The sequence below is a fragment of the Oncorhynchus keta genome, chromosome 10 (genome assembly GCF_023373465.1).
Source record: "Oncorhynchus keta strain PuntledgeMale-10-30-2019 chromosome 10, Oket_V2, whole genome shotgun sequence".
Lineage (NCBI taxonomy): Eukaryota > Metazoa > Chordata > Actinopteri > Salmoniformes > Salmonidae > Oncorhynchus > Oncorhynchus keta.
Genome location: NC_068430.1, coordinates 13,198,043 through 13,225,961, shown reverse-complemented (window position 1 = coordinate 13,225,961; position 27,919 = coordinate 13,198,043). Strand labels below are relative to the sequence as shown.

The 27,919-nt window shown below is 43.4% G+C and overlaps 1 protein-coding gene across 1 annotated transcript in view; it reads left to right on the top strand.

The window, feature by feature from the left end:
• Positions 1 to 27,919, top strand: part of LOC118389616 (neuron navigator 1-like) — a 145,046-nt gene that overhangs the window by 94,349 nt on the left and 22,778 nt on the right. The window contains exons 15-21 of the mRNA XM_052526526.1: positions 806 to 917; positions 1,511 to 1,629; positions 6,559 to 6,758; positions 9,895 to 10,057; positions 10,240 to 10,414; positions 10,814 to 10,911; positions 11,034 to 11,129. Of these exons, the coding sequence (XP_052382486.1) occupies positions 806 to 917; positions 1,511 to 1,629; positions 6,559 to 6,758; positions 9,895 to 10,057; positions 10,240 to 10,414; positions 10,814 to 10,911; positions 11,034 to 11,129 (963 nt within the window). The remainder of the gene's footprint in view (positions 1 to 805; positions 918 to 1,510; positions 1,630 to 6,558; positions 6,759 to 9,894; positions 10,058 to 10,239; positions 10,415 to 10,813; positions 10,912 to 11,033; positions 11,130 to 27,919) is intronic.

Below are 27,919 nucleotides of genomic sequence, written 5' to 3'. Positions count from 1 at the left end.
CTATCCAGCTATTTCCAATCAATGTAAAATAAATGTTTGTAGTTTACTATAATTAGATGTAGCAAACATTCAGTATCTTCTGGTTGTGAAAAATTCATTTAAAAAAATGTGTGTGGGGAATTCATATTAACCTACAGTTTTTCAAACAAATGAACCAATTTACTTTTGCTCAATGAAAATCTGAGAGCATAGTTAGCCTAGAGTGTAGACAGTCCGACCTCATCAATGTGCGTTGGCAGTCAACCCCTGAGCCTGATCCACCAGACCCCCGGCACCATCTAACTGCTGTGTCATCCTGTTAGAGAGCAGAGGACAGGGCACCGCTGCCATTGGTCCTCCTGACAGGAAATGAAATTTAGTCAAAGCTTGACATGGTGCTAAGGTTGTGTTTTCACAAGCCACTCAACACGATCCTTCAAACCTTCAGGACCTCCGAGACACCATAGAAATTCCATAGTCAATCTCCATCTGATATTGCTCGTTCTGATATTCATTAATTTCTTCTTCTCTTTTGGGGGGATTATAGACACTGCGCTGCTGGAACTAGAAACATGAGCATTTCGTTGCACCTGCTTTAACATCTGCTTATCTGTGTACACAACAAATAAATGTTGATTTGATTAGGATTCATCTATCAGCGCTGTTCTATTGACTTTTGGAGAATTCCCAGATTCCTGCTTAATCACTTCTGATTTCGAGAATCTTCTAACCAGGATTTCTTGAAAATCTGGTAATTTTGAGAAAGTTCCCAGAGACAACTAACATTTTGTCAGTGTGTTTATGTATTGAGCCTGTTTTCCCGTAGGACTCTGAGCTGACTGATCTGAAGGAGACCATAGAGATTCTAAAGACGAAGAACACAGAGGCCCAAGATATCATCCATGTGGCCCTCAGCAACCCTGAAATCCCTCCTGAAGGTAGAGAGCCAACCAAAGGCCTAAAGTTGTTTTACCATAATCACTCCCCACATACCTTCTCTCTCTCCTCTTCTCTCTCCAGAACCATTTTGATCTCTCTCTTCTCTACTTTCACCAGTAAATATTCACGGGATGGTTTTTCAATACCGTCAAACTATTGTCAAAATACCGTCAAAAATATTCCCGTAGCTGAGGAGTGCTCAACTCCATTCTCTTATAACGAGGCGGAGTTGAGTTTGACAACTGGTCATATTTGCTAGCATCAACATTCAGTGACCATCAGTCGATACTCCCGGGAAGAGAAAATGATGGTATGAAGATGTGAAAATCTGGAGACCCAACCCTTATTCACCCTCCTCACTAGCTCCTCTCTACACAAGAGTTCTTCTCTCTAGCTCCTCTCCTCCCTCCAGAACAGTTCTTCTCTCTAGCTCCTCTCCTCCCTCCAGAACAGTTCTTCTCACAATCTCCTCTCCTCTGTCCAGAACACTTCTTTTCACCTGCTCCTCTCCTCTCTCCAGAACAGTTATTCTCATTAGCTCCTCTCCTCTGTCAAGATCAGCTCTTCTCACCAGCTCCTCTTGTCTCTCCAGAGCTTCAGATGAAGAGGCAGAACTCGTCCGAGAGCATCTCCAGCCTGAACAGTATCACCAGCCACTCCAGCTTGAGCAGTCTGAAGGAGCAGGAGGCCAAGAAGAAGAAGAAGAGCTGGGTGAGAGCACAGAACCGCCTGCTGTAAATAGAATAGATCATTAGAATTAGGATTCTTATTGAGATCCTGGTTCTATGAGAGAACCCACTCACTGTGGCCAGGGTAGTGGTACTGTCTTGCCGAATTCAGTCCAAGTACCAGAAACGGTCTGGAGTTTCTCTGTCTGTCTGTCTGTCTGTCTGTCTGTCTGTCTGTCCGTCCGTCCGTCCGTCCCGCTGTCTCTCTCGCTCGCTGTCTCTCTCGCTGTCTCTCTCGCTGTCTGTCTCTCTCGCTGTCTCTCTCTCTCTGTCTCTCTCGCTGTCTCTCTCGCTGTCTCGCTGTCTCTCTGTCTCTCTCGCTGTCTCTCTCGCTGTCTGTCTCTCTCGCTGTCTCTCTGTCTCTCTGTCTCTCTCGCTGTCTCTCTGTCTCTCTCGCTGTCTCTCTCGCTGTCTGTCTCTCTCGCTGTCTGTCTCTCTCTCTCTGTCTCTCTGTCTCTCTCGCTGTCTCTCTGTCTCTCTGTCTCTCTGTCTCTCTCTCTCTCTGTCTCTCTGTCTCTCTCGCTGTCTCTCTGTCTCTCTGTCTCTCTCGCTGTCTCTCTGTCTCTCTCGCTGTCTCTCTCTCTCTCTGTCTCTCTGTCTCTCTCGCTGTCTCTCTGTCTCTCTCTCTCTCTCTCTCTCTGTCTCTCTGTCTCTCTCTCTCTCTCTCTCTCTCTGTCTCTCTGTCTCTCTCTCTGTCTCTCTGTCTCTCTCGCTGTCTCTCTCTCTCTCTGTCTCTCTGTCTCTCTCGCTGTCTCTCTGTCTCTCTCTCTGTCTCTCTCGCTGTCTCTCTCTCTCTCTGTCTCTCTGTCTCTCTGTCTCTGTATTTTATTCAGGTCTTTGAGGTGGAGGTGAGTAGTAGATATTGTGAGAGCTGCAAGTCCTCCGTCCCTACATTCCTCCCTCCCTCCCTCCGTACACTGATGTGCCATTCTTCTTAAGATATTTGGAAGCTGTCTAATTTCTAATCTCATATTAAACCTAGCTAACTCCACTTCATTCACTAACTGTTATACCATTTACGTTAAATATATGCCAGACAAATTATTCCTTAAATCACAAGTAAATAAATCGTTAACAAATTGAATTCAGATGTTCTCAAAACCTGCAGTTAAATTCTGTTTGGTTCAGTGTCAGAGAATTCTGTTTGGTTCAGTGTCAGAGAATTCTGTTTGGTTCAGTGTCAGAGAATTCTGTTTGGTTCAGTGTCTGAGAATTCTGTTTGGTTCAGTGTCTGAGAATTCTGTTTGGTTCAGTGTCAGAGAATTCTGTTTGGTTCAGTGTCTGAGAATTCTGTTTGGTTCAGTGTCTGAGAATTCTGTTTGGTTCAGTGTCTGAGAATTCTGTTTGGTTCAGTGTCTGAGAATTCTGTTTGGTTCAGTGTCAGAGAATTCTGTTTGGTTCAGTGTCAGAGAAGTGATATAGAGAATTTTTCTGTCAGATGACAATATAACATTTTTGTGATTGATTTATTGTCAACGCAACCATTTGGTTGGTCGTCCTTGAATATCATTAAATAAGGAGCAAGGCTTTTATGATTATGTTGGGTCTGTTGACAGTAAAACCCTATATGAGGAATTCTCCACATTTCTTAAGTGTCTGTACTATCTGTAAAGTAAAAAATAAGTGTGATTTAGGATTCGACAATAAATAAAATCATTATTCTTGCAGCAACTCAAATCTGTACGGTCTGTGCAGCGCTCAAGGCTCATCAATGCAATTTCCAGCTGCTCTTCCCACCATTTGACAGTGCTCTTCTCCATTCTGTCCCCCTTATTTGACAGTGCTCTTCTCCATTCTGTCCCCCTTATTTGACAGTGCTCTTCTCCATTCTGTCCCCCTTATTTGACAGTGCTCTTCTCCATTCTGTCCCCCTTATTTGACAGTGCTCTTCTCCATTCTGTCCCCCTTATTTGACAGTGCTCTTCTCCATTCTGTCCCCCTTATTTGACAGTGCTCTTCTCCATTCTGTCCCCCTTATTTGACAGTGCTCTTCTCCATTCTGTCCCCCTTATTTGACAGTGCTCTTCTCCATTCTGTCCCCCTTATTTGACAGTGCTCTTCTCCATTCTGTCCCCCTTATTTGACAGTGCTCTTCTCCATTCTGTCCCCCTTATTTGACAGTGCTCTTCTCCATTCTGTCCCCCTTATTTGACAGTGCTCTTCTCCATTCTGTCCCCCTTATTTGACAGTGCTCGTCTATATTCCTTGCCCCTCTTTGGACCATACTTACAAAGTCTAATGGGCATCTCTGTCTCATTACCGGGTGCTATTTTCTACAGTTTCCCTGCAGACTAAGCTGTTAGGTTATTTCCATGTTGTGTGTGCTGCAGCCCATGACTATTGTTGATTCACTCTGCCAGATTAGCCCTGGGTTCTCATATTGTCCCGCTTCACCTCAGCAGGAACAACACCAGTATAGGGGTGGCGAGATTTGGGGATTTTGAGGACAATATTGTTTTCCTACTGGTTATATTCAAGTCTAGAAAATAAGAGGCAGTAGTTACTGCTGTGATTTTTGTACTATTTCTAGTTTTTTATAGAATATTAAAACATACAATCTACTTGTAGGGAAGCTGCTCAACATCTACATCACATTAGTGATCTAACAGACTCCCATCCAGAGCGACCCACAGAAGCAACCAGGGTCAATTCCCTGCTCACGGGCAAGTCGACAGATCTCCCACAAGGTCAAAAAACGGGGACCCGAACCTGTGACCTATCGGCCAAAGCTCCCAACCGCCAGGCCAACAGCCCCTCCCCAGATCCCCTGCTGTGATATTTTGATGAAACAAAGGAGTGTGTCTCAAATGGCACCATTAACCCTATATAGTACTCTCTGGAGGAGTAAAACAAGGTTGTCCACTATCGGCATATCTATTTATTATTGCCATCGAAATGTTAGCTGTTAAGATTAGATCAAACAATAATATTAAGGGATTAGAAAGCCGTGGCTTAAATACTAAGGAGTCATTGTACGCTGATGATTCATGTTTTCTTTTAAAACCACAATTAGAGTCTCTCCAATGCCTCTTAGAGGATCTAGATACTTTTGCTATTCTCTCTGGATTAAAACCAAATTATTACCAAATAATATTACTATATTACGTAATGGATCACTAAAAAAAATGCAAATTTTACATTACCATGTAGTTTACCTGTCACGCCCTGACCTTAGTTATCTTTGTTTTCTTTATTGTTTTTGTTAGGTCAGGGTGTGACGAGGGTGATATATGTGTTTTTGTCCTGTCTATAGTTTTTGTATGTTTATGGGGTTTGTCCAGTCTAGGTGTTTTTATGTCTATAGTTGCTTAGATTGATTGAGAACCAGAGGCAGCTGTTTATCGTTGTCTCTGATTGGGGACCATATTTAGGTAGCCATATGCCTTGGTTAGTTGGTGGGTTATAGCGTCACGTTTGTTTTGTTGTTTTGGTTAGTTTGTTTAGGTGTTCTTTGTGTTCTTCGTTATCAAAAGAAGAATGTCTTCAAATCACGCTACGCCTTGGTCTCCTCACTATGATGAACGTGACATTACCAATAAAATGGTCTGACGGAGATGTAGACATACTCGGTATACAAATCCCAAAATAAATGATCTCACTCCAATACATTTTTATAGAAAGTTAGCAAAAATAGATCAGATCTTGCTACCATGGAAAGGAAAATACCTGTCTATTTGTGGAAAAATCATCCTGATTAACTCTTTAGTCATATCACAGTTTATCTATTTGCTTATGGTTTTGCCTACACCTAGTGACCTGCTTTTTAAATTATATGAACATAAAATATTCAATTTTATTTGGAACGGCAAGCCAGATCAAATTAAAAGGGCCTATTTATATAACAAATATGATTTCGGAGGGCAGAAATGATTAAATATTAAAGCATTAGACCTCTCACTAAAGGCGTCAGTCATACAAAAGTTATACTTAAATCCATACTGGTTCTCTAGTAAATTGGTAGGAATGTCTCATCCTATGTTCAAGAATGGCCTTTTCCCCTTTATTCAGATTACACCGGCCCACTTTCGATTGTTTGAAAAGGAAATAATCTCCAAAATATCTTTATTTTTTAAACAAGCCTTAGAAAGTTGGTTGCAATTTCAGTTTAATCCACCTGAAAAGACAGAACAAATAATACAACAAATATTGTGGTTAAATTCAAATATACTAATTGATTAAAAAAACGATTTTTCGAAGAAAATAATTTTGTGAATAATATCATAAATAGAACTGGTGGAGTTATGTCACACATGCAGCTAACACAGACATATGGAAATGTCTGCTCTACCCAAAATTACAACCAATTTTTCAGCATTACCACAAAAATGGAAGAGGCAAGTAGAAGGGGAAAAAAGTAATGACCTTGTATGTCGGCCCTGTATTAAAGAACATGAATGGTTAAAGAAAAGTGTGATAAATAAAAACATATACCAATTTAATTTAAGGACCAACAAACTGACAGCTGTGCCATACACAGTGGCGCAAAAAAAGTATTTAGTCAGCCACCAATTGTGCAAGTTCTCCCACTTAAAAAGATGAGAGGCCTGTAATTTTCATCATCGGTACACTTCAACTATGACAGACAAAATGAGAAAAAAAATCCTGAAAATCACATTGGAGGATTTTTTATGAATCCTACATGCTAACCATGTATATGTGACACTCGCATTAACATCTGCTAACCATGTGTATGTGACAAATACATTTGATTTGAATTGATTTAGTGCACTATGCAGGGAATAGGGTGCCATTTGAGACACATTAACGAGTACGGGATGGTTACAGGGGTCAGACTGAGGAATTGTTCACTGTGGTTCTCTCTGGGTACCCTATCGGTCTTACAACTTGAATTCTGTTCCAGAAGGGGATCCTCACTCTTTCTCTCTGTTATCTATGTCCTCCTGTTGTACAGCTGAGGAGTTCCTTCAACAAGGCGTTCAGTAAGAAGGGTTCAAAGCTCTCTGCTTCGTACGCTGACATCGAGGAGATCGCCACTCCAGATTCCTCTGCTCCCTCCTCTCCTAAGATCACCATCCACCACGGGGACAGGGATGGGGACGGGGACAACCCTCCCTCCGTGATGAGGTCCTCTGTCTCTGCATCCTCCTCTGGGTAAGGCCTCACACATCCTGATCCCCCTTGGTGCCCCTCTCGTCTGAACCATGTTTGATTCCATGAATCCATATTTAAAACATTGAGGGGCAACAAATGGTATGTATGAATTTAATGTATCAGCATCTATCTCTGTTTCATTTATCAGTATCTATCTCTGTTTCATTTATCAGTATCTATCTCTATATCATGTATTAGTATCCATCTCTATATCATGTATGAGTATCTATCTCTATATCATGTATTCATATCTATCTCTATTTCATGTATCAGTATCTATCTCTATATCATGTATTCATATCTATCTCTATTTCTTTTATCAGTATCTATCTCTATATCATGTATTAGTATCCATCTCTATATCATGTATGAGTATCTATCTCTATATCATGTATTCATATCTATCTCTATTTCATGTATCAGTATCTATCTCTATATCATGTATTCATATCTATCTCTATTTCTTTTATCAGTATCTATCTCTATATCATGTATTCATATCTATCTCTATTTCATTTATCAGTATCTATCTCTATATCATGTATCAGTATCTATCTCTATATCATGTATCAGTATCTATCTCGATATCATGTATCAGTATCTATCTCTATTTCATGTATCAGTATCTATCTCTATATCATGTATCAGTATCTATCTCTATATCATGTATCAGTATCTATCTCTATTTCATGTATCAGTATCTATCTCTATATCATGTATCAGTATCTATCTCTATATCATGTATCAGTATCTATCTCTATATCATGTATTCATATCTATCTCTATTTCATGTATCAGTATCTATCTCTATATCATGTATCAGTATCTATCTCTATATCATGTATTCATATCTATCTCTATTTCATGTATCAGTATCTATCTCTTTCATGTATCAGTATCTATCTCTATACCATGTATCAGTATCTATCTCTATATCATGTATTAGTATCCATCTCTATATCATGTATGAGTATCTATCTCTATATCATGTATTCATATCTATCTCTATTTCATGTATCAGTATCTATCTCTATATCATGTATTCATATCTATCTCTGTTTCATTTATCAGTATCTATCTCTATATCATGTATTAGTATCCATCTCTATATCATGTATGAGTATCTATCTCTATATCATGTATTCATATCTATCTCTATTTCATGTATCAGTATCTATCTCTATATCATGTATTCATATCTATCTCTATTTCTTTTATCAGTATCTATCTCTATATCATGTATTCATATCTATCTCTATTTCATTTATCAGTATCTATCTCTATATCATGTATCAGTATCTATCTCTATATCATGTATCAGTATCTATCTCTATATCATGTATTCGTATCTATCTCTATTTCATTTATCAGTATCTATCTCTATATCATGTATCAGTATCTATCTCTATATCATGTATCAGTATCTATCTCTATTTCATGTATCAGTATCTATCTCTATATCATGTATCAGTATCTATCTCTATATCATGTATTCATATCTATCTCTATTTCATGTATCAGTATCTATCTCTTTCATGTATCAGTATCTATCTCTATACCATGTATCAGTATCTATCTCTATTTCATGTATCAGTATCTATCTCTATATCATGTATGTGTATCTATCTCTATATCATGTATTCATATCTATCTCTATTTCATGTATCAGTATCTATCTCTATATCATGTATGAGTATCTATCTCTATATCATGTATTCATATCTATCTCTATTTCATGTATCAGTATCTATCTCTATATCATGTATGAGTATCTATCTCTATATCATGTATGTGTATCTATCTCTATATCATGTATTCATATCTATCTCTATTTCATGTATCAGTATCTATCTCTATATCATGTATGAGTATCTATCTCTATATCATGTATTCATATCTATCTCTATTTCATGTATCAGTATCCATCTCTATATCATGTATGAGTATCTATCTCTATATCATGTATTCATATCTATCTCTATTTCATGTATCAGTATCTATCTCTATATCATGTATTCATATCTATCTCTATTTCTTTTATCAGTATCTATCTCTATATCATGTATTCATATCTATCTCTATTTCATTTATCAGTATCTATCTCTATATCATGTATCAGTATCTATCTCTATATCATGTATCAGCATCTATCTCTGTTTCATTTATCAGTATCTATCTCTATATCATGTATTCATATCTATCTCTATTTCATGTATCAGTATCTATCTCTATATCATGTATTCATATCTATCTCTATTTCATTTATCAGTATCTATCTCTATATCATGTATCAGTATCTATCTCTATATCATGTATCAGTATCTATCTCTATTTCATGTATCAGTATCTATCTCTATATCATGTATCAGTATCTATCTCTATATCATGTATTCATATCTATCTCTATTTCATGTATCAGTATCTATCTCTATATCATGTATTAGTATCTATCGCTAATTTAATCTATCAGTATCTATCTCTATATCATGTATCAGTATCTATCTCTATATCATGTATTCATATCTATCTCTATTTCATTTATCAGTATCTATCTCTATATCATGTATCAGTATCTATCTCTATATCATGTATCAGTATCTATCTCTATTTCATGTATCAGTATCTATCTCTATATCATGTATCAGTATCTATCTCTATATCATGTATTCATATCTATCTCTATTTCATGTATCAGTATCTATCTCTATATCATGTATTAGTATCTATCGCTAATTTAATCTATCAGTATCTATCTCTACATCATGTATTAGTATCTATCGCTAATTTAATCTATCAGTATCTAGCTCTATATCATGTATTAGTATCTATCGCTAATTTAATCTATCAGTATCTATCTCTACATCATGTATTAGTATCTATCGCTAATTTAATCTATCAGTATCTATCTCTATATCATGTATTAGTATCTATCGCTAATTTAATCTATCAGTATCTATCTCTACATCATGTATTAGTATCTATCGCTAATTTAATCTATCAGTATCTAGCTCTATTTTATTTATGTGTCTTATTTATCTCCATCAGTTTAATGGAATAGATTAGACATGTGCCACATCAGTTTCAATGGACATGATGCCTCTGTTCAGTATTTGCATCGTGTGTTTTTCTCCCTCAGGCTGTGTGAAGGAGGCGAGGATCCCCCGGAGGATGAGAAGGTTGTGTCTACGTTACGCTCGGCCCTCTGGGAGAAGGAGAGGAAGCTGACGGACATCCGCCTGGAAGCCCTTAGCTCCGCCCACCAGCTGGAGCAACTGCAGGAGGCCATGAACAACATGCAGGTGTGTGTGTGTCTGCCTGTGTGTATTTGTGTTTTTGTGTTACCTAATGATGTCTACTGTAACATAGATATGGTTTGACCCCTGAACCTGACCCCATTAGGGCCCTACAGGACTCCCCTCACTAAGTAGCTATCTGTATTAGTATCCCCCCTTAATCCTACACTGTGTGTCCCTGCCTGCAGATGACAGTGGAGAACCTGAAGGCAGAGAATGACCAGTTGAAGACAGGCGGTCCCTCAACCTCCACCTCCCAGTCCTCCAGCTTGGCATCACTGGGCACTGCCTCGCCACGTCAATCTGTTGCCATATCTCTGACCAAGACCTTAAGCATGAGCCTGGGAGAGGGCAACTCCCCTGGTGAGGGCTGGCGTAGGAATACAGTAACTAGAGGAACACCGGCATCACTGAACAAGTTTAAGACTGAATGACTTCCATGAATTTGTTTTAATTTTAAATGTGAAACTACAGATAATTATCACAACACATGTCAGCTAAACAACCCTCCTTAAAGCGTGTATATGAAACCTAAAAGTTTTTACAAAATGACCTAACAACCACCCAGGAGTCTATTCACAACCAGTAGTGATCTCACTTCACCTCATTTTAACTGTAAGAATTAACACAAAGACAATGTAGTTAAAGTAGTCATGGCAAGCACTCATTAGATTATTCCTTGAACTCACTCTCTCTTTCTGTTTCCCCCTTTCTCTCTCTCCATTTCTTTCTTTATCTCTCTGCCTCCCTCTCTCTGAACAGACCTATTCCAGACAGAAGCCGCCAGTCTCCCCTCTCACAGAGACGACCCACGCGTCAGAGTGGTGGTTCGTGTGGCCAACCTGCGCATCTTCAAAGATGTGAGCCTTTTTATTACAATTCATGATGAATGTGCCAGACTTATTCAGTTCAGTAGACCTCTATAATAAAAGTGATGGTTAACCTTTTAACCTATCCAGTACTGTTGGTCCTTGTTCAACAGGAGGTGAAACAGCAGGACTTCTTCATCGGTACTGTGAGGGTTAACGGCAGAATGGACTGGCCTATGTTGGATTCGGCTGTCGGCCAGGCTTTTAAGGTGAGACTCAACAGGCACCTCGACTGACAAAAACCCTGCTCTTCCTTCACAAGTGGACACATTGTTGCTGTAAATGTACCCTAAAAATGCCAAATGTTTAACCTTCAACAGTAATGCAAAGGTAGGGTGTGGGGTTCTGTGTAGGATCATAATGTCAACCAACAGTAAACACATGAATATGGGAGCACTTTTCTTCTCCATGTGGACATGGTTTTGGCAAGGGTCTGTACTTAACCTTCACATCTTATACTGTAAGTTCTCAGTCTGCTTTCCCCTCAAACACTAATGTTCCCCTCAACCACTAATGTTCCCCTCCACCACTAATGTTCCCCTCCACCATTAATGTTCCCCTCCACCACTAATGTTCCCCTCCACCATTAATGTTCCCCTCCACCACTAATGTTCCCCTTCACCACTAATGTTCCCCTCCACCACTAATGTTCCCCTTCACCACTAATGTTCCCCTCCACCACTAATGTTCCCCTTCACCACTAATGTTCCCCTCCACCATTAATGTTCCCCTCCACCACTAATGTTCCCCTCCACCATTAATGTTCCCTCCACCACTAATGTTCCCCTTCACCACTAATGTTCCCTCCACCACTAATGTTCCCCTTCACCACTAATGTTCCCTCCACCATTAATGTTCCCCTTCACCACTAATGTTCCCTCCACCATTAATGTTCCCCTTCACCACTAATGTTCCCTCCACCACTAATGTTCCCCTCCACCACTAATGTTCCCCTTCACCACTAATGTTCCCTCCACCACTAATGTTCCCTTCACCACTAATGTTCCCTCCACCATTAATGTTCCCCTTCACCACTAATGTTCCCCTCCACCATTAATGTTCCCCTTCACCACTAATGTTTCCCTTCACCACTAATGTTCCCCTTCACCACTAATGTTCCCCTTCACCACTAATGTTCCCCTCCACCATTAATGTTCCCCTTCACCACTAATGTTCCCCTCCACCACTAATGTTCCCCTTCACCACTAATGTTCCCCTCCACCATTAATGTTCCCCTTCATCACTAATGTTCCCCTTCACCACTAATGTTCCCCTTCATCACTAATGTTCCCCTTCACCACTAATGTTCCCCTTCATCACTAATGTTCCCCTCCGCCACTAATGTTCCCCTCCACCACTAATGTTCCCCTCCACCATTAATGTTCCCCTTCACCACTAATGTTCCCCTTCACCACTAATGTTCCCCTTCACCACTAATGTTCCCCTCCACCACTAATGTTCCCCTTCACCACTAATGTTCCCCTCCACCACTAATGTTCCCCTCCACCACTAATGTTCCCCTTCACCACTAATGTTCCCCTTCACCACTAATGTTCCCCTTCACCACTAATGTTCCCCTTCACCACTAATGTTCCCCTCCACCATTAATGTTCCCCTTCATCACTAATGTTCCCCTCCACCACTAATGTTCCCCTCCACCACTAATGTTCCCTCCACCATTAATGTTCCCTTCACCACTAATGTTCCCCTTCATCACTAATGTTCCCCCACCATTAATGTTCCCCTTCACCACTAATGTTCCCTTCACCACTAATGTTCCCTTCACCACTAATGTTCCCCTTCACCACTAATGTTCCCCTTCACCACTAATGTTCCCTTCACCACTAATGTTCCCTCCACCATTAATGTTCCCTTCATCACTAATGTTCCCCTCCACCACTAATGTTCCCTCCACCATTAATGTTCCCTTCACCACTAATGTTCCCCTTCATCACTAATGTTCCCCTTCACCATTAATGTTCCCCTTCACCACTAATGTTCCCTCCACCACTAATGTTCCCTCCACCATTAATGTTCCCCTTCACCACTAATGTTCCCCTTCATCACTAATGTTCCCCTTCACCATTAATGTTCCCCTTCACCACTAATGTTCCCCTTCATCACTAATGTTCCCCTCCACCACTAATGTTCCCCTCCACCATTAATGTTCCCCTTCACCACTAATGTTCCCCTTCATCACTAATGTTCCCCTTCACCACTAATGTTCCCCTTCACCACTAATGTTCCCCTTCACCACTAATGTTCCCCTTCATCACTAATGTTCCTCTCCACCACTAATGTTCCCCTTCACCACTAATGTTCCCCTTCATCACTAATGTTCCCCTCCATCACTAATGTTCCCCTCCATCACTAATGTTCCCCTTCACCATTAATGTTCCCCTTCACCAATAATGTTCCCCTTCACCACTAATGTTCCCCTTCATCACTAATGTTCCCCTTCACCACTAATGTTCCCCTTCATCACTAATGTTCCCCTTCACCACTAATGTTCCCCTTCACCACTAATGTTCCCCTTCATCACTAATGTTCCCCTTCACCACTAATGTTCCCCTTCACCACTAATGTTCCCCTCCACCACTAATGTTCCCCTCCGCCACTAATGTTCCCCTCCACCACTAATGTTCCTCCATATAATGTTCCCCTTCACCACTAATGTTCCCTTCACCACTAATGTTCCCCTTCACCACTAATGTTCCCTTCACCACTAATGTTCCCTCCGCCACTAATGTTCCCCTTCACCACTAATGTTCCCCTCCACCATTAATGTTCCCCTCCACCACTAATGTTCCCCTTCATCACTAATGTTCCCCTTCACCACTAATGTTCCCTCCATCACTAATGTTCCCCTCAACCACTAATGTTCCCCTCCACCATTAATGTTCCCCTTCACCACTAATGTTCCCCTTCATCACTAATGTTCCCCCACCATTAATGTTCCCCTTCACCACTAATGTTCCCCTTCACCACTAATGTTCCCCTTCACCACTAATGTTCCCTTCACCACTAATGTTCCCTTCACCACTAATGTTCCCTTCACCACTAATGTTCCCCTCCACCATTAATGTTCCCCTTCATCACTAATGTTCCCCTCCACCACTAATGTTCCCTCCACCATTAATGTTCCCCTTCACCACTAATGTTCCCCTTCATCACTAATGTTCCCTTCACCATTAATGTTCCCCTTCACCACTAATGTTCCCTTCATCACTAATGTTCCCTCCACCACTAATGTTCCCCTCCACCATTAATGTTCCCCTTCACCACTAATGTTCCCCTTCATCACTAATGTTCCCCTTCACCACTAATGTTCCCTTCACCACTAATGTTCCCTTCACCACTAATGTTCCCCTTCATCACTAATGTTCCCCTCCACCACTAATGTTCCCTCCACCATTAATGTTCCCCTTCACCACTAATGTTCCCCTTCATCACTAATGTTCCCCTTCACCACTAATGTTCCCTTCACCACTAATGTTCCCTTCACCACTAATGTTCCCCTTCACCACTAATGTTCCCCTCCACCACTAATGTTCCCCTCCGCTAATGTTCCCTCCACCACTAATGTTCCCTCCGCCACTAATGTTCCCTTCCACCACCACTAATGTTCCCCTTCACCACTAATGTTCCCCTTCACCACTAATGTTCCCCTTCACCACTAATGTTCCCTTCACTAATGTTCCCTCCACCATTAATGTTCCCTTCACCACTAATGTTCCCTCATCACTAATGTTCCCTTCACCACTAATGTTCCCCTCCATCACTAATGTTCCCTCACCACTAATGTTCCCTCCACCATTAATGTTTCCCCACTAATGTTCCATCACTAATGTTCCCCCCATTCCACCACTAATGTTCCCCTTCACCACTAATGTTCCCTTCACCACTAATGTTCCCTTCACCACTAATGTTCCCCTTCACCACTAATGTTCCCTTCACCACTAATGTTCCCCTTCACCATGTTCCCCTTCATCACTAATGTTCCCCTTCACCACTAATGTTCACCACCATTAATGTTCCTTCAATGTTCCCTTCACCACTAATGTTCCCCTTCACCATTAATGTTCCCTTCACCACTAATGTTCCCCTTCATCACTAATGTTCCCTCCACCACTAATGTTCCCCTCCACCATTAATGTTCCCCTTCACTCACTAATGTTCCCTTCACCACTAATGTTCACCACTAATGTTCCCCTTCACCACTAATGTTCCCCTTCAATGTTCCCTTCACCACTAATGTTCCCCTTCACCACTAATGTTCCCCTTCACCACTAATGTTCCCCTTCATCACTAATGTTCCCCTTCACCACTAATGTTCCCCTTCACCACTAATGTTCCCCTTCACCACTAATGTTCCCCTCACCACTAATGTTCCTTCTTCACCATCACTAATGTTCCCCTTCACCACTAATGTTCCCCTTCACTAATGTTCCTTCACCACTAATGTTCCCTCCATCACTAATGTTCCCCTCCACCACTAATGTTCCCTTCACCACTAATGTTCCCCTTCACTAATGTTCCCCACCACTTCCCCTTCATCACTAATGTTCCCTTCACCACTAATGTTCCCCTTCATCACTAATGTTCCCCTTCACCACTAATGTTCCCCTTCACCACTAATGTTCCCCTTCACCACTAATGTTCCCACCACTAATCCCTCACCAATGTTCCCCTCACCACTAATGTTCCCTCCACCACTAATGTTCCCTTCACCACTAATGTTCCCCTTCACCACTAATGTTCCCTTCACCACTAATGTTCCCTTCACCACTAATGTTCCCACCACTAATGTTCCATCACCACTAATGTTCCCCTTCACCACTAATGTTCCCTCCACCACTAATGTTCCCCTTCACCACTAATGTTCCCTTCATCACTAATGTTCCCTTCACCACTAATGTTCCCCTCATCACTAATGTTCCTTCACCACTAATGTTCCCTTCACACTAATGTTCCCTTCACCACTAATGTTCCCCTTCATCACTAATGTTCCCTTCACCACTAATGTTCCCCTTCACCACTAATGTTCCCTTCACCACTAATGTTCCCTCCACCACTAATGTTCCCCTCCACCACTAATGTTCCCCTCTTAATGTTCCCTCCACCACTAATGTTCCCCTTCACCACTAATGTTCCCCTCCATCACTAATGTTCCCTTCACCACTAATGTTCCCCTCCAACTAATGTTCCCTTCACCACTAATGTTCCCCTCCATCACTAATGTTCCCTTCACCACTAATGTTCCCTCCACCACTAATGTTCCCCTCATCACTAATGTTCCCTTCAACCACTAATCACCACTAATGTTCCCTTCACCACTTGTTCACCACTAATGTTCCCTTCACCACTAATGTTCCCTTCATCACCCCCTCCACCACTAATGTTCCCTCACCACTAATGTTCCCCTTCACCACTAATGTTCCCCTCCACCACTAATGTTCCCCTTCACCACTAATGTTCCCCTCCACCACTAATGTTCCCTTCACCACTAATGTTCCCCTTCACCACTAATGTTCCCCTTCACCACTAATGTTCCCCTCCACTAATGTTTCCCTCCACCACTAATGTTCCCTCCACCATTAATGTTCCCCTTCACCACTAATGTTCCCTCCACCACTAATGTTCCCCTTCACCACTAATGTTCCCCTCCACCATTAATGTTCCCCTTCACCACTAATGTTCCCCTTTCACCACTAATGTTCCCCTCCACCATTAATGTTCCCCTTCACCACTAATGTTCCCTCCACCACTAATGTTTCACCACTAATGTTCCCCTTCACCATTAATGTTCCCTCCACCATTAATGTTCCCCTTCACCACTAATGTTCCCCTTCACCTAATGTTCCCCTCCACCACTAATGTTCCTCCCTTCACCACTAATGTTCCCCTTCACCACTAATGTTCCCCTCCACCACTAATGTTCCCTTCACCACTAATGTTCCTCCTAATGTTCCCTCCACCACTAATGTTCCCCTTCATGTTCCCCTTCACCACTAATGTTCCCCCACCACTAATGTTCCCCTCCACCACTTAATGTTCCCTTCACCACTAATGTTCCCCTCCACCACTAATGTTTCCCTTCACCACTAATGTTCCCTTCACCACTAATGTTCCCTTCACCACTAATGTTCCCCTTCCCTTCACCACTAATGTTCCCTTCACCACTAATGTTCCCTTCACCACTAATGTTCCCCTCCACCACTAATGTTCCCTTCACCACTAATGTTCCCCTTCATCACTAATGTTCCCCTTCACCACTAATGTTCCTCCACCACTAATGTTCCTTCACCACTAATGTTCCCTTCACCACTAATGTTCCCCTCACCACTAATGTTCCCTTCACCACTAATGTTCCCCTTCACCACTAATGTTCCCTCCACCACTAATGTTCCCCTTCACCACTAATGTTCCCTCCACCACTAATGTTCCCTTCACCACTAATGTTCCCTTCATCACTAATGTTCCCTTCACCATTAATGTTCCCCTTCACCACTAATGTTCCCTTCACCACTAATGTTCCCTTCACCACTAATGTTCCCTTCATCACTAATGTTCCCCTTCACCACTAATGTTCCCTTCACCACTAATGTTCCCCTTCATCACTAATGTTCCCCTCCACCATTGTTCCCCTTCACCACTAATGTTCCCTTCCCTTCACCACTAATGTTCCCTTCATCACTAATGTTCCCTCCCACTAATGTTCCCCTCCACACTAATGTTCCCTTCACCACTAATGTTCCCCCTTCACCCCTTCATCACTAATGTTCCCTTCACCACTAATGTTCCCTTCACACTAATGTTCCCACCTTTCCCTCACTAATGTTCCCCTCCACCACTAATGTTCCCCTCCACCACTAATGTTTCCCTTCACCACTAATGTTCCCCTCCACCACTAATGTTCCCTTCACCACTAATGTTCCCTTCACCACTAATGTTCCCTTCACCACTAATGTTCCCCTTCACCCTTCACTAATGTTCCCTCCACCACTAATGTTCCCCTTCACCACCCCTCCAATGTTTCCTCCACCACTAATGTTCCCCTCCATCACTAATGTTCCCTTCACCACTAATGTTCCCCTCCATCACTAATGTTCCCTTCCCCTAATGTTCACTAATGTTCCCTCCACTAATGTTCCCTAATGTTCCCCTCCACCACTAATGTTCCCTTTCCCTCACCACTAATGTTCCCTTCATCACTAATGTTCCCCTTCATCACTAATGTTCCCTTCACCACTAATGTTCCCTTCATCACTAATGTTCACTAATGTTCCCCTTCACCACTAATGTTCCCTTCAATGTTCCCCTAATGTTCCCCTCCATCACTAATGTTCCCTTCACCACTAATGTTCCCTCCGCCACTAATGTTCCCCTTCCACCATTAATGTTCCCTCCACCATTAATGTTCCCCTTCAATGTTCCCCTCACCATAATGTTCCCCTCACCACTAATGTTCCCCTTCATCACTAATGTTCCTTCATCACTAATGTTCCCCTTCACCACTAATGTTCCCCTTCATCACTAATGTTCCCCTTCACCACTAATGTTCCCTTCACCACTAATGTTCCCCTTCACCACTAATGTTCCCTTCACCATAATGTTCCCCTCCACCACTAATGTTCCCCACTAATGTTCCCTCCACCACTAATGTTCCCCTTCACCACTAATGTTCCCCTCCATCACTAATGTTCCCCTCCACTAATCCACCACTAATGTTCCCCTTCATCACTAATGTTCCCTTCACCACTAATGTTCCCCACTAATGTTCCCTCCATCACTAATGTTCCCTTCACCACTAATGTTCCCTTCACCACTAATGTTCCCTCCATCACTAATGTTCCCCTTCACCACTAATGTTCCCTCCACCACTAATGTTCCCCTCCACCACTAATGTTCCCCTTCCCTTCACCACTAATGTTCCCTTCACCATTAATGTTCCCTCACCACTAATGTTCCCCTCCACCACTAATGTTCCCTCACTAATGTTCCCCTTCACCACTAATGTTCCCTCCACCACTAATGTTCCCTCCATCACTAATGTTCCCTCACCACTAATGTTCCCATTAATGTTTCACCACTAATGTTCCTCCATCACTAATGTTCCCCTCCACCACTAATGTTCCCTCCATCACTAATGTTCCCCACCATTCACCACTAATGTTCCCTCCATCACTAATGTTCCCCTTCACCACTAATGTTCCCACCACTAATGTTCCCTCCACCACTAATGTTCCCCCACTAATGTTTCCCTCCACCACTAATGTTCCCCTCCACCACTAATGTTCCTCTCACCATTAATGTTCCCCTTCACCACTAATGTTCCCCTTCAATGTTCCCTTCATCCTGTTCACGCACTAATGTTCCCCTCACCACCACTAATGTTCCCTTCACCACTAATGTTCCCCTTCCACCACTAATCACTAATTTCCCTCCACCACTAATGTTCCCTCACCAATGTTCCCCTTCATCACTAATGTTCCCTTCACCACTAATGTTCCCCTCAACCACTAATGTTCCCCTCCCTCCACCACTAATGTTCCCCTTCACCACTACCCCTTCATCACTAATGTTCCCTTCACCACTAATTTTCCCCTCCGCCACTAATGTTCCCCTCCACCACTAATGTTCCCCTCCACCATTAATGTTCCCTCCACCACTAATGTTCCCCTCCACCACTAATGTTTCCTTCACCACTAATGTTCCCCTTCACCACTAATGTTCCCTCACCACTAATGTTCCCCTTCACCACTAATGTTCCCCTTCACCACTAATGTTCCCTCCCACTAATGTTCCCTCATTAATGTTCCCCTTCACCACTAATGTTCCCCTCCACCATTAATGTTCCCCCACCACTAATGTTCCCCACCACCCCTTCACCACTAATGTTCCCCTCCATCACTAATGTTCCCCTTCACCACTAATGTTCCCCTCCACCATCCACCATTAATGTTCCCTCCACCATTAATGTTCCCTCCACCACTAATGTTCCCCTCCACCACTAATGTTCCCCACCACTTTCCCCATCTAATGTTCCCCTTCACCACTAATGTTCCCTTCCACTAATGTTCCCCTTCACCACTAATGTTCCCTTCACCACTAATGTTCCCTTCACCACTAATGTTCCCCTCCGCCACTAATGTTCCCCTTCACTAATGTTCCCCTTCACTAATGTTCCCCTCCGCCACTAATGTTCCCCCACCATTAATGTTCCTCCACCATTAATGTTCCCCTCCACCACTAATGTTCCCCTCCACCATTAATGTTCCCTCCACCACTAATGTTCCCCTTCATCACTAATGTTCCCTTCATCACTAATGTTCCCTTCACCACTAATGTTCCCCTTCATCACTAATGTTCCCCTTCACCACTAATGTTCCCCTTCACCACTAATGTTCCCTTCATCACTCACCACTAATGTTCCCTCCACCACTAATGTTCCCTCCACCATTAATGTTCACCACTAATGTTCCCCATTAATGTTCCCCTCCACCACTAATGTTCCCTCCATCACTAATGTTCCCTTCACCACTAATCTAATGTTCCCTCCACCATTAATGTTCCCATCCACCACTAATGTTCCCTCCATCCCCTTCACCATTAATGTTCCCCTCCTCCACTAATGTTCCCCTCCATCACTAATGTTCCCTTCACCACTAATGTTCCCTCCACCACTAATGTTCCCTCCATCACTAATGTTCCCTTCACCACTAATGTTCCCCACCACTCCCCTCCACTACTATGTTCCCTTCCACTAATTCACCACCACTAATGTTCCCTTCACCACTAATGTTCCCTCCCACTAATGTTCCTCCATCACTAATGTTCCCTCCACCACTAATGTTCCCCTCCGCTAATGTTCCCTTCACCACTAATGTTCCCTCCACCACTAATGTTCCCCTCCATCACTAATGTTCCCCTCCATCACTAATGTTCCTCCACCATTAATGTTCCCTCCACCACTAATGTTCCCTCCATCACTAATGTTCCCCTCCACCACTAATGTTCCCTCCATCACTAATGTTCCCCTCCACCATTAATGTTCCCTCCACCACTAATGTTCCCTCCATCACTAATGTTCCCCTTCACCACTAATGTTCCTTCACCACTAATGTTCCCCTCCACCACTAATGTTCCCCTCCATCACTAATGTTCCCCTCCACCACTAATGTTCCCCTCCACCACTAATGTTCCCTCCGCCACTAATGTTCCCTTCATCACTAATGTTCCCACCACTAATGTTCCCTTCACCACTAATGTTCCCCTTCATCACTAATGTTCCCCTCCGCCACTAATGTTCCCCTTCACCACTAATGTTCCCCTTCACTAATGTTCCCTTCACCACTTCACCACTAATGTTCCCCATCACTCACCACTAATGTTCCCCTCCACCACTAATGTTCCCTCCGCTACTAATGTTCCCCTTCATCACTAATGTTCCTTCACCACTAATGTTCCCCTTCCCACTAATGTTCATCACTAATGTTCCCCTCCACCACTAATGTTCCCTCACTACTAATGTTCCCCTTCACCACTAATGTTCCCTCCACCACTTCATCACTAATGTTCCCTTCACCACTAATGTTTCCCTTCCCACTCCATCCGCTAATGTTCCCTCACCACTCATGTTCCCTTCACCACTAATGTTCCCCTCACTAATGTTCACTAATGTTCCTCCACCATTAATGTTCCCCTCACCACTAATGTTCCCCACTAATGTTCCTTCACCACTAATGTTCCCCTCCACCACTAATGTTCCCCTCCATCACTAATGTTCCCCTTCACCACTAATGTTCCCCTTCATCACTAATGTTCCCTTCACCATAATGTTCCCACCACTAATGTTCCACCACTAATGTTCCCCTCCACCACTAATGTTCCCCTTCACCACTAATGTTCCCCTCACCACTAATGTTCCCCTCCCCTCCACCACTAATGTTCCCCACCACTAATGTTCCCCTCCACCACTAATGTTCCCCCCATCACTAATGTTCCCCTTCACCACTAATGTTCCCTTCACCACTAATGTTCCCCTCACCACTAATGTTCCCCACCACTTGTTCCTCCACCACTAATGTTCCCTCCATGTTCCCTCCACCACTAATGTTCCCCCACTAATGTTCCTTCACCACTAATGTTTCCCCTTCACCACTAATGTTCCCCTCCACCACTAATGTTCCCACCACTAATGTTCCCTTCACCACTAATGTTCCCCTTCACCACTAATGTTCCCCTTCACCACTAATGTTCCCCTCCACCACTAATGTTCCTTTCACCACTAATGTTCCCCTCCACCACTAATGTTCCCTCCACCACTAATGTTCCCTTCATCACTAATGTTCCTTCACCACTAATGTTCCCCTCCACCACTAATGTTCCCCTCCATCACTAATGTTCCCCTTCACCACTAATGTTCCCCTTCATCACTAATGTTCCCCTAATGTTCCCTTCACCACTAATGTTCCCTCCACCACTAATGTTCCCCTCCATCACTAATGTTCCCCTTCATCACTAATGTTCCCTTCATCACTAATGTTCCCTTCACCACTAATGTTCCCCTTCATCACTAATGTTCCCTTCACCACTAATGTTCCCCTTCACCACTAATGTTCCTCCACCACTAATGTTCCCCTCATCACTAATGTTCCCACTAATGTTCCCCTTCATCACTAATGTTCCTTCACCACTAATGTTCACCACTAATGTTCCCCTCCGCCACTAATGTTCCCTTCACACTAATGTTCCCTTCACCACTAATGTTCCTTCATCACTAATGTTCACCACTAATGTTCCCCTTCACCACTAATGTTCCCCTCCTAATGTTCCCCTCCACCCTCCACCACTAATGTTCCCTCCACCATTAATGTTCCACCACTAATGTTCCCCATCACTAATGTTCCCCCACCACTAATGTTCCCTCCACCATAATGTTCCCCTCCACCACTAATGTTCCCCTCCATCACTAATGTTCCTTCACCACTAATGTTCCCCTCCACCACTAATGTTCCCCTCCACCACTAATGTTCCCTCCACCACTAATGTTCCCTCCACCATTAATGTTCCCTCCACCACTAATGTTCCCCTTCATCACTAATGTTCCCTTCACCACTAATGTTCCCCTCCCACTAATGTTCCCTCCATCACTAATGTTCCCTCCATCACTAATGTTCCCTCCACCACTAATGTTCCCCTTCATCACTAATGTTCCCCTTCCCACTAATGTTCCCCTCCACCACTAATGTTCCCCCTCCATCACTAATGTTCCACCACTAATGTTCCCCTAATGTTCACCACTAATGTTCCTCCACCACTAATGTTCCCCATCACTAATGTTCCCCTTCATCACTAATGTTCCCCTTCATCACTAATGTTCCTCTCCACCACTAATGTTCCCTTCACCACTAATGTTCCCTTCATCACTAATGTTCCCTCCATCACTAATGTTCCCCTCCATCACTAATGTTCCCCTTCACCATTAATGTTCCCTTCACCAATAATGTTCCCCTTCACCACTAATGTTCCCCTTCATCACTAATGTTCCCCTTCACCACTAATGTTCCCTTCATCACTAATGTTCCCACCACTAATGTTCCCCTTCACCACTAATGTTCCCTTCATCACTAATGTTCCCTTCCAATGTTCCACTAATGTTCCCCTCCATCACTAATGTTCCCCTCCACCACTAATGTTCCCCTCCACCACTAATGTTCCCCTCCGCCACTAATGTTCCCCTTCACCACTAATGTTCCCCTTCACCACTAATGTTCCCCTTCACCACTAATGTTCCCTTCACCACTAATGTTCCCCTCCCACTAATGTTCCCCTTCACCACTAATGTTCCCCTCCACCATTAATGTTCCCCTCCACCACTAATGTTCCCTTCATCACTAATGTTCCCCTTCACCACTAATGTTCCCTCCATCACTAATGTTCCCTCACCACTAATGTTCCCCTCCACCATTAATGTTCCCCTTCACCACTAATGTTCCCCTTCATCACTAATGTTCCCCCACCATTAATGTTCCCCTTCACCACTAATGTTCCCCTTCACCACTAATGTTCCCCTTCACCCTAATGTTCCACCACTAATGTTCCCTTCACCACTAATGTTCCTTCACCACTAATGTTCCCCCACCATTAATGTTCCCTTCATCACTAATGTTCCCTCCACCACTAATGTTCCCTCCACCATTAATGTTCCCTTCACCACTAATGTTCCCCTTCATCACTAATGTTCCTTCACCATTAATGTTCCCCTCACCACTAATGTTCCCCTTCATCACTAATGTTCCCTCCACCACTAATGTTCCCTCCACCATTAATGTTCCCCTTCACCACTAATGTTCCCCTTCATCACTAATGTTCCTTCACCACTAATGTTCCCCTCACCACTAATGTTCCCTTCACCACTAATGTTCCCCTTCATCACTAATGTTCCCCTCCACCACTAATGTTCCCCTCCACCATTAATGTTCCCTTCACCACTAATGTTCCCTTCATCACTAATGTTCCCCTTCACCACTAATGTTCCCCTTCACCACTAATGTTCCCCTTCACCACTAATGTTCCCCTTCACCACTAATGTTCCCTCCACCACTAATGTTCCCCCGCCATAATGTTCCCCTCCACCACTAATGTTCCCCCGCCACTAATGTTCCCTTCACCACTAATGTTCCCCTTCACCACTAATGTTCCTTCACCACTAATGTTCCCCTTCACCACTAATGTTCCCCTCCGCCACTAATGTTCCCCTTCACCACTAATGTTCCCTCCACCATTAATGTTCCCTCCACCACTAATGTTCCCCTTCATCACTAATGTTCCCCTTCACCACTAATGTTCCCCTCCATCACTAATGTTCCCCTCCACCACTAATGTTCCCCTCCACCATTAATGTTCCCCTTCACCACTAATGTTCCCCTTCATCACTAATGTTCCCCCCCACCATTAATGTTCCCCTTCACCACTAATGTTCCCCTTCACCACTAATGTTCCCCTTCACCACTAATGTTCCCCTTCACCACTAATGTTCCCCTTCACCACTAATGTTCCCCTCCACCATTAATGTTCCCCTTCATCACTAATGTTCCCCTCCACCACTAATGTTCCCCTCCACCATTAATGTTCCCCTTCACCACTAATGTTCCCCTTCATCACTAATGTTCCCCTTCACCATTAATGTTCCCCTTCACCACTAATGTTCCCCTTCATCACTAATGTTCCCCTCCACCACTAATGTTCCCCTCCACCATTAATGTTCCCCTTCACCACTAATGTTCCCCTTCATCACTAATGTTCCCCTTCACCACTAATGTTCCCCTTCACCACTAATGTTCCCCTTCACCACTAATGTTCCCTTCATCACTAATGTTCCTCCCACCACTAATGTTCCCCTTCACCACTAATGTTCCCCTTCACCACTAATGTTCCCCTTCATCACTAATGTTCCCCTTCACCACTAATGTTCCCTTCACCACTAATGTTCCCTTCACCACTAATGTTCCCCTTCATCACTAATGTTCCTCTCCACCATTAATGTTCCCCTTCACCACTAATGTTCCCCTTCATCACTAATGTTCCCCTTCACCACTAATGTTCCCCTTCACCACTAATGTTCCCTTCACCACTAATGTTCCCCTTCATCACTAATGTTCCCTCCATCACTAATGTTCCCCTCCATCACTAATGTTCCCCTTCACCATTAATGTTCCTTCACCAATAATGTTCCCCTTCACCACTAATGTTCCCCTTCATCACTAATGTTCCCCTTCACCACTAATGTTCCCCTTCATCACTAATGTTCCTTCACCACTAATGTTCCTTCACCACTAATGTTCCCCTTCATCACTAATGTTCCCTTCACCACTAATGTTCCCCTTCACCACTAATGTTCCCTCCACCACTAATGTTCCCCTCCGCCACTAATGTTCCCTCCACCACTAATGTTCCCCTCCGCCACTAATGTTCCCCTTCACCACTAATGTTCCCCTTCACCACTAATGTTCCCCTTCACCACTAATGTTCCCCTTCACCACTAATGTTCCCCTCCGCCACTAATGTTCCCCTTCACCACTAATGTTCCCCTCCACCATTAATGTTCCCCTCCACCACTAATGTTCCCCTTCATCACTAATGTTCCCCTTCACCACTAATGTTCCCCTCCATCACTAATGTTCCCCTCACCACTAATGTTCCCCTCCGCCACTAATGTTCCCCTTCATCACTAATGTTCCCCTTCACCACTAATGTTCCCCTTCATCACTAATGTTCCCCTTCACCACTAATGTTCCCCTTCACCACTAATGTTCCCCTCCACCACTAATGTTCCCCTCCACCACTAATGTTCCCCTCCACCATTAATGTTCCCCTCCACCACTAATGTTCCCCTCCACCATTAATGTTCCCCTCCACCACTAATGTTCCCCTCCATCACTAATGTTCCCCTTCACCACTAATGTTCCCCTCCATCACTAATGTTCCCCTTCACCACTAATGTTCCCCTCCGCCACTAATGTTCCCCTCCACCATTAATGTTCCCCTCCACCATTAATGTTCCCCTCCACCACTAATGTTCCCCTTCATCACTAATGTTCCCCTCAACCACTAATGTTCCCCTCCACCACTAATGTTCCCCTTCACCACTAATGTTCCCCTCCACCACTAATGTTCCCCTTCACCACTAATGTTCCCCTTCATCACTAATGTTCCCCTCAACCACTAATGTTCCCCTCCACCACTAATGTTCCCCTTCACCACTAATGTTCCCCTCCACCATTAATGTTCCCCTTCACCACTAATGTTCCCCTCCACCATTAATGTTCCCTTCACCACTAATGTTCCCCTTCACCACTAATGTTCCCTCCACCATTAATGTTCCCTTCACCACTAATGTTCCCCTCCACCACTAATGTTCCCTTCACCACTAATGTTCCCCTCCACCACTAATGTTCCCTCCACCACTAATGTTCCCCTTCACCACTAATGTTCCCCTCCACCATTAATGTTCCCTTCACCACTAATGTTCCTCCACCATTAATGTTCCCCTTCACCACTAATGTTCCTCCACCACCATAATGTTCCCTTCACCACTAATGTTCCCCTCCACCATTAATGTTCCCCTTCACCACTAATGTTCCCCTCCACCACTAATGTTTCCCTTCACCACTAATGTTCCCTTCACCACTAATGTTCCCCCACCATAATGTTCCCTTCACCACTAATGTTCCCTTCACCACTAATGTTCCCCTCCACCACTAATGTTCCCTTCACCACTAATGTTCCCTCCACCATTAATGTTCCCCTTCACCACTAATGTTCCCCTCCACCATTAATGTTCCCTTCACCACTAATGTTCCCCTCCACCACTAATGTTCCTCCCTTCACCACTAATGTTTCCCACCACTAATGTTCCCTTCACCACTAATGTTCCCCTCCACCATTAATGTTCCTTCACCACTAATGTTCCCTCCACCATTAATGTTCCCTTCACCACTAATGTTCCCTCCACCACTAATGTTTCCCTTCACCACTAATGTTCCCCTTTCACCACTAATGTTCCCCTCCACCATTAATGTTCCCCTTCACCACTAATGTTCCCCTTCAACACTAATGTTCCCTCCACCATTAATGTTCCCCTTCACCACTAATGTTCCCTCCACCACTAATGTTCCCTTCATCACTAATGTTCCCTTCATCACTAATGTTCCCTCCACCACTAATGTTCCCCTCCACCACTAATGTTCCCTCCACCACTAATGTTCCCCTTCATCACTAATGTTCCCTCCACCACTAATGTTTCCCTTCACCACTAATGTTCCCCTTCACCACTAATGTTCCCTCCACCATTAATGTTCCCCTTCACCACTAATGTTCCCCTCCACCACTAATGTTTCCACCACTTCACCACTAATGTTCCCCTTCACCAATAATGTTCCCCTCCACCATTAATGTTCCCCTTCATCACTAATGTTCCCTTCACCACTAATGT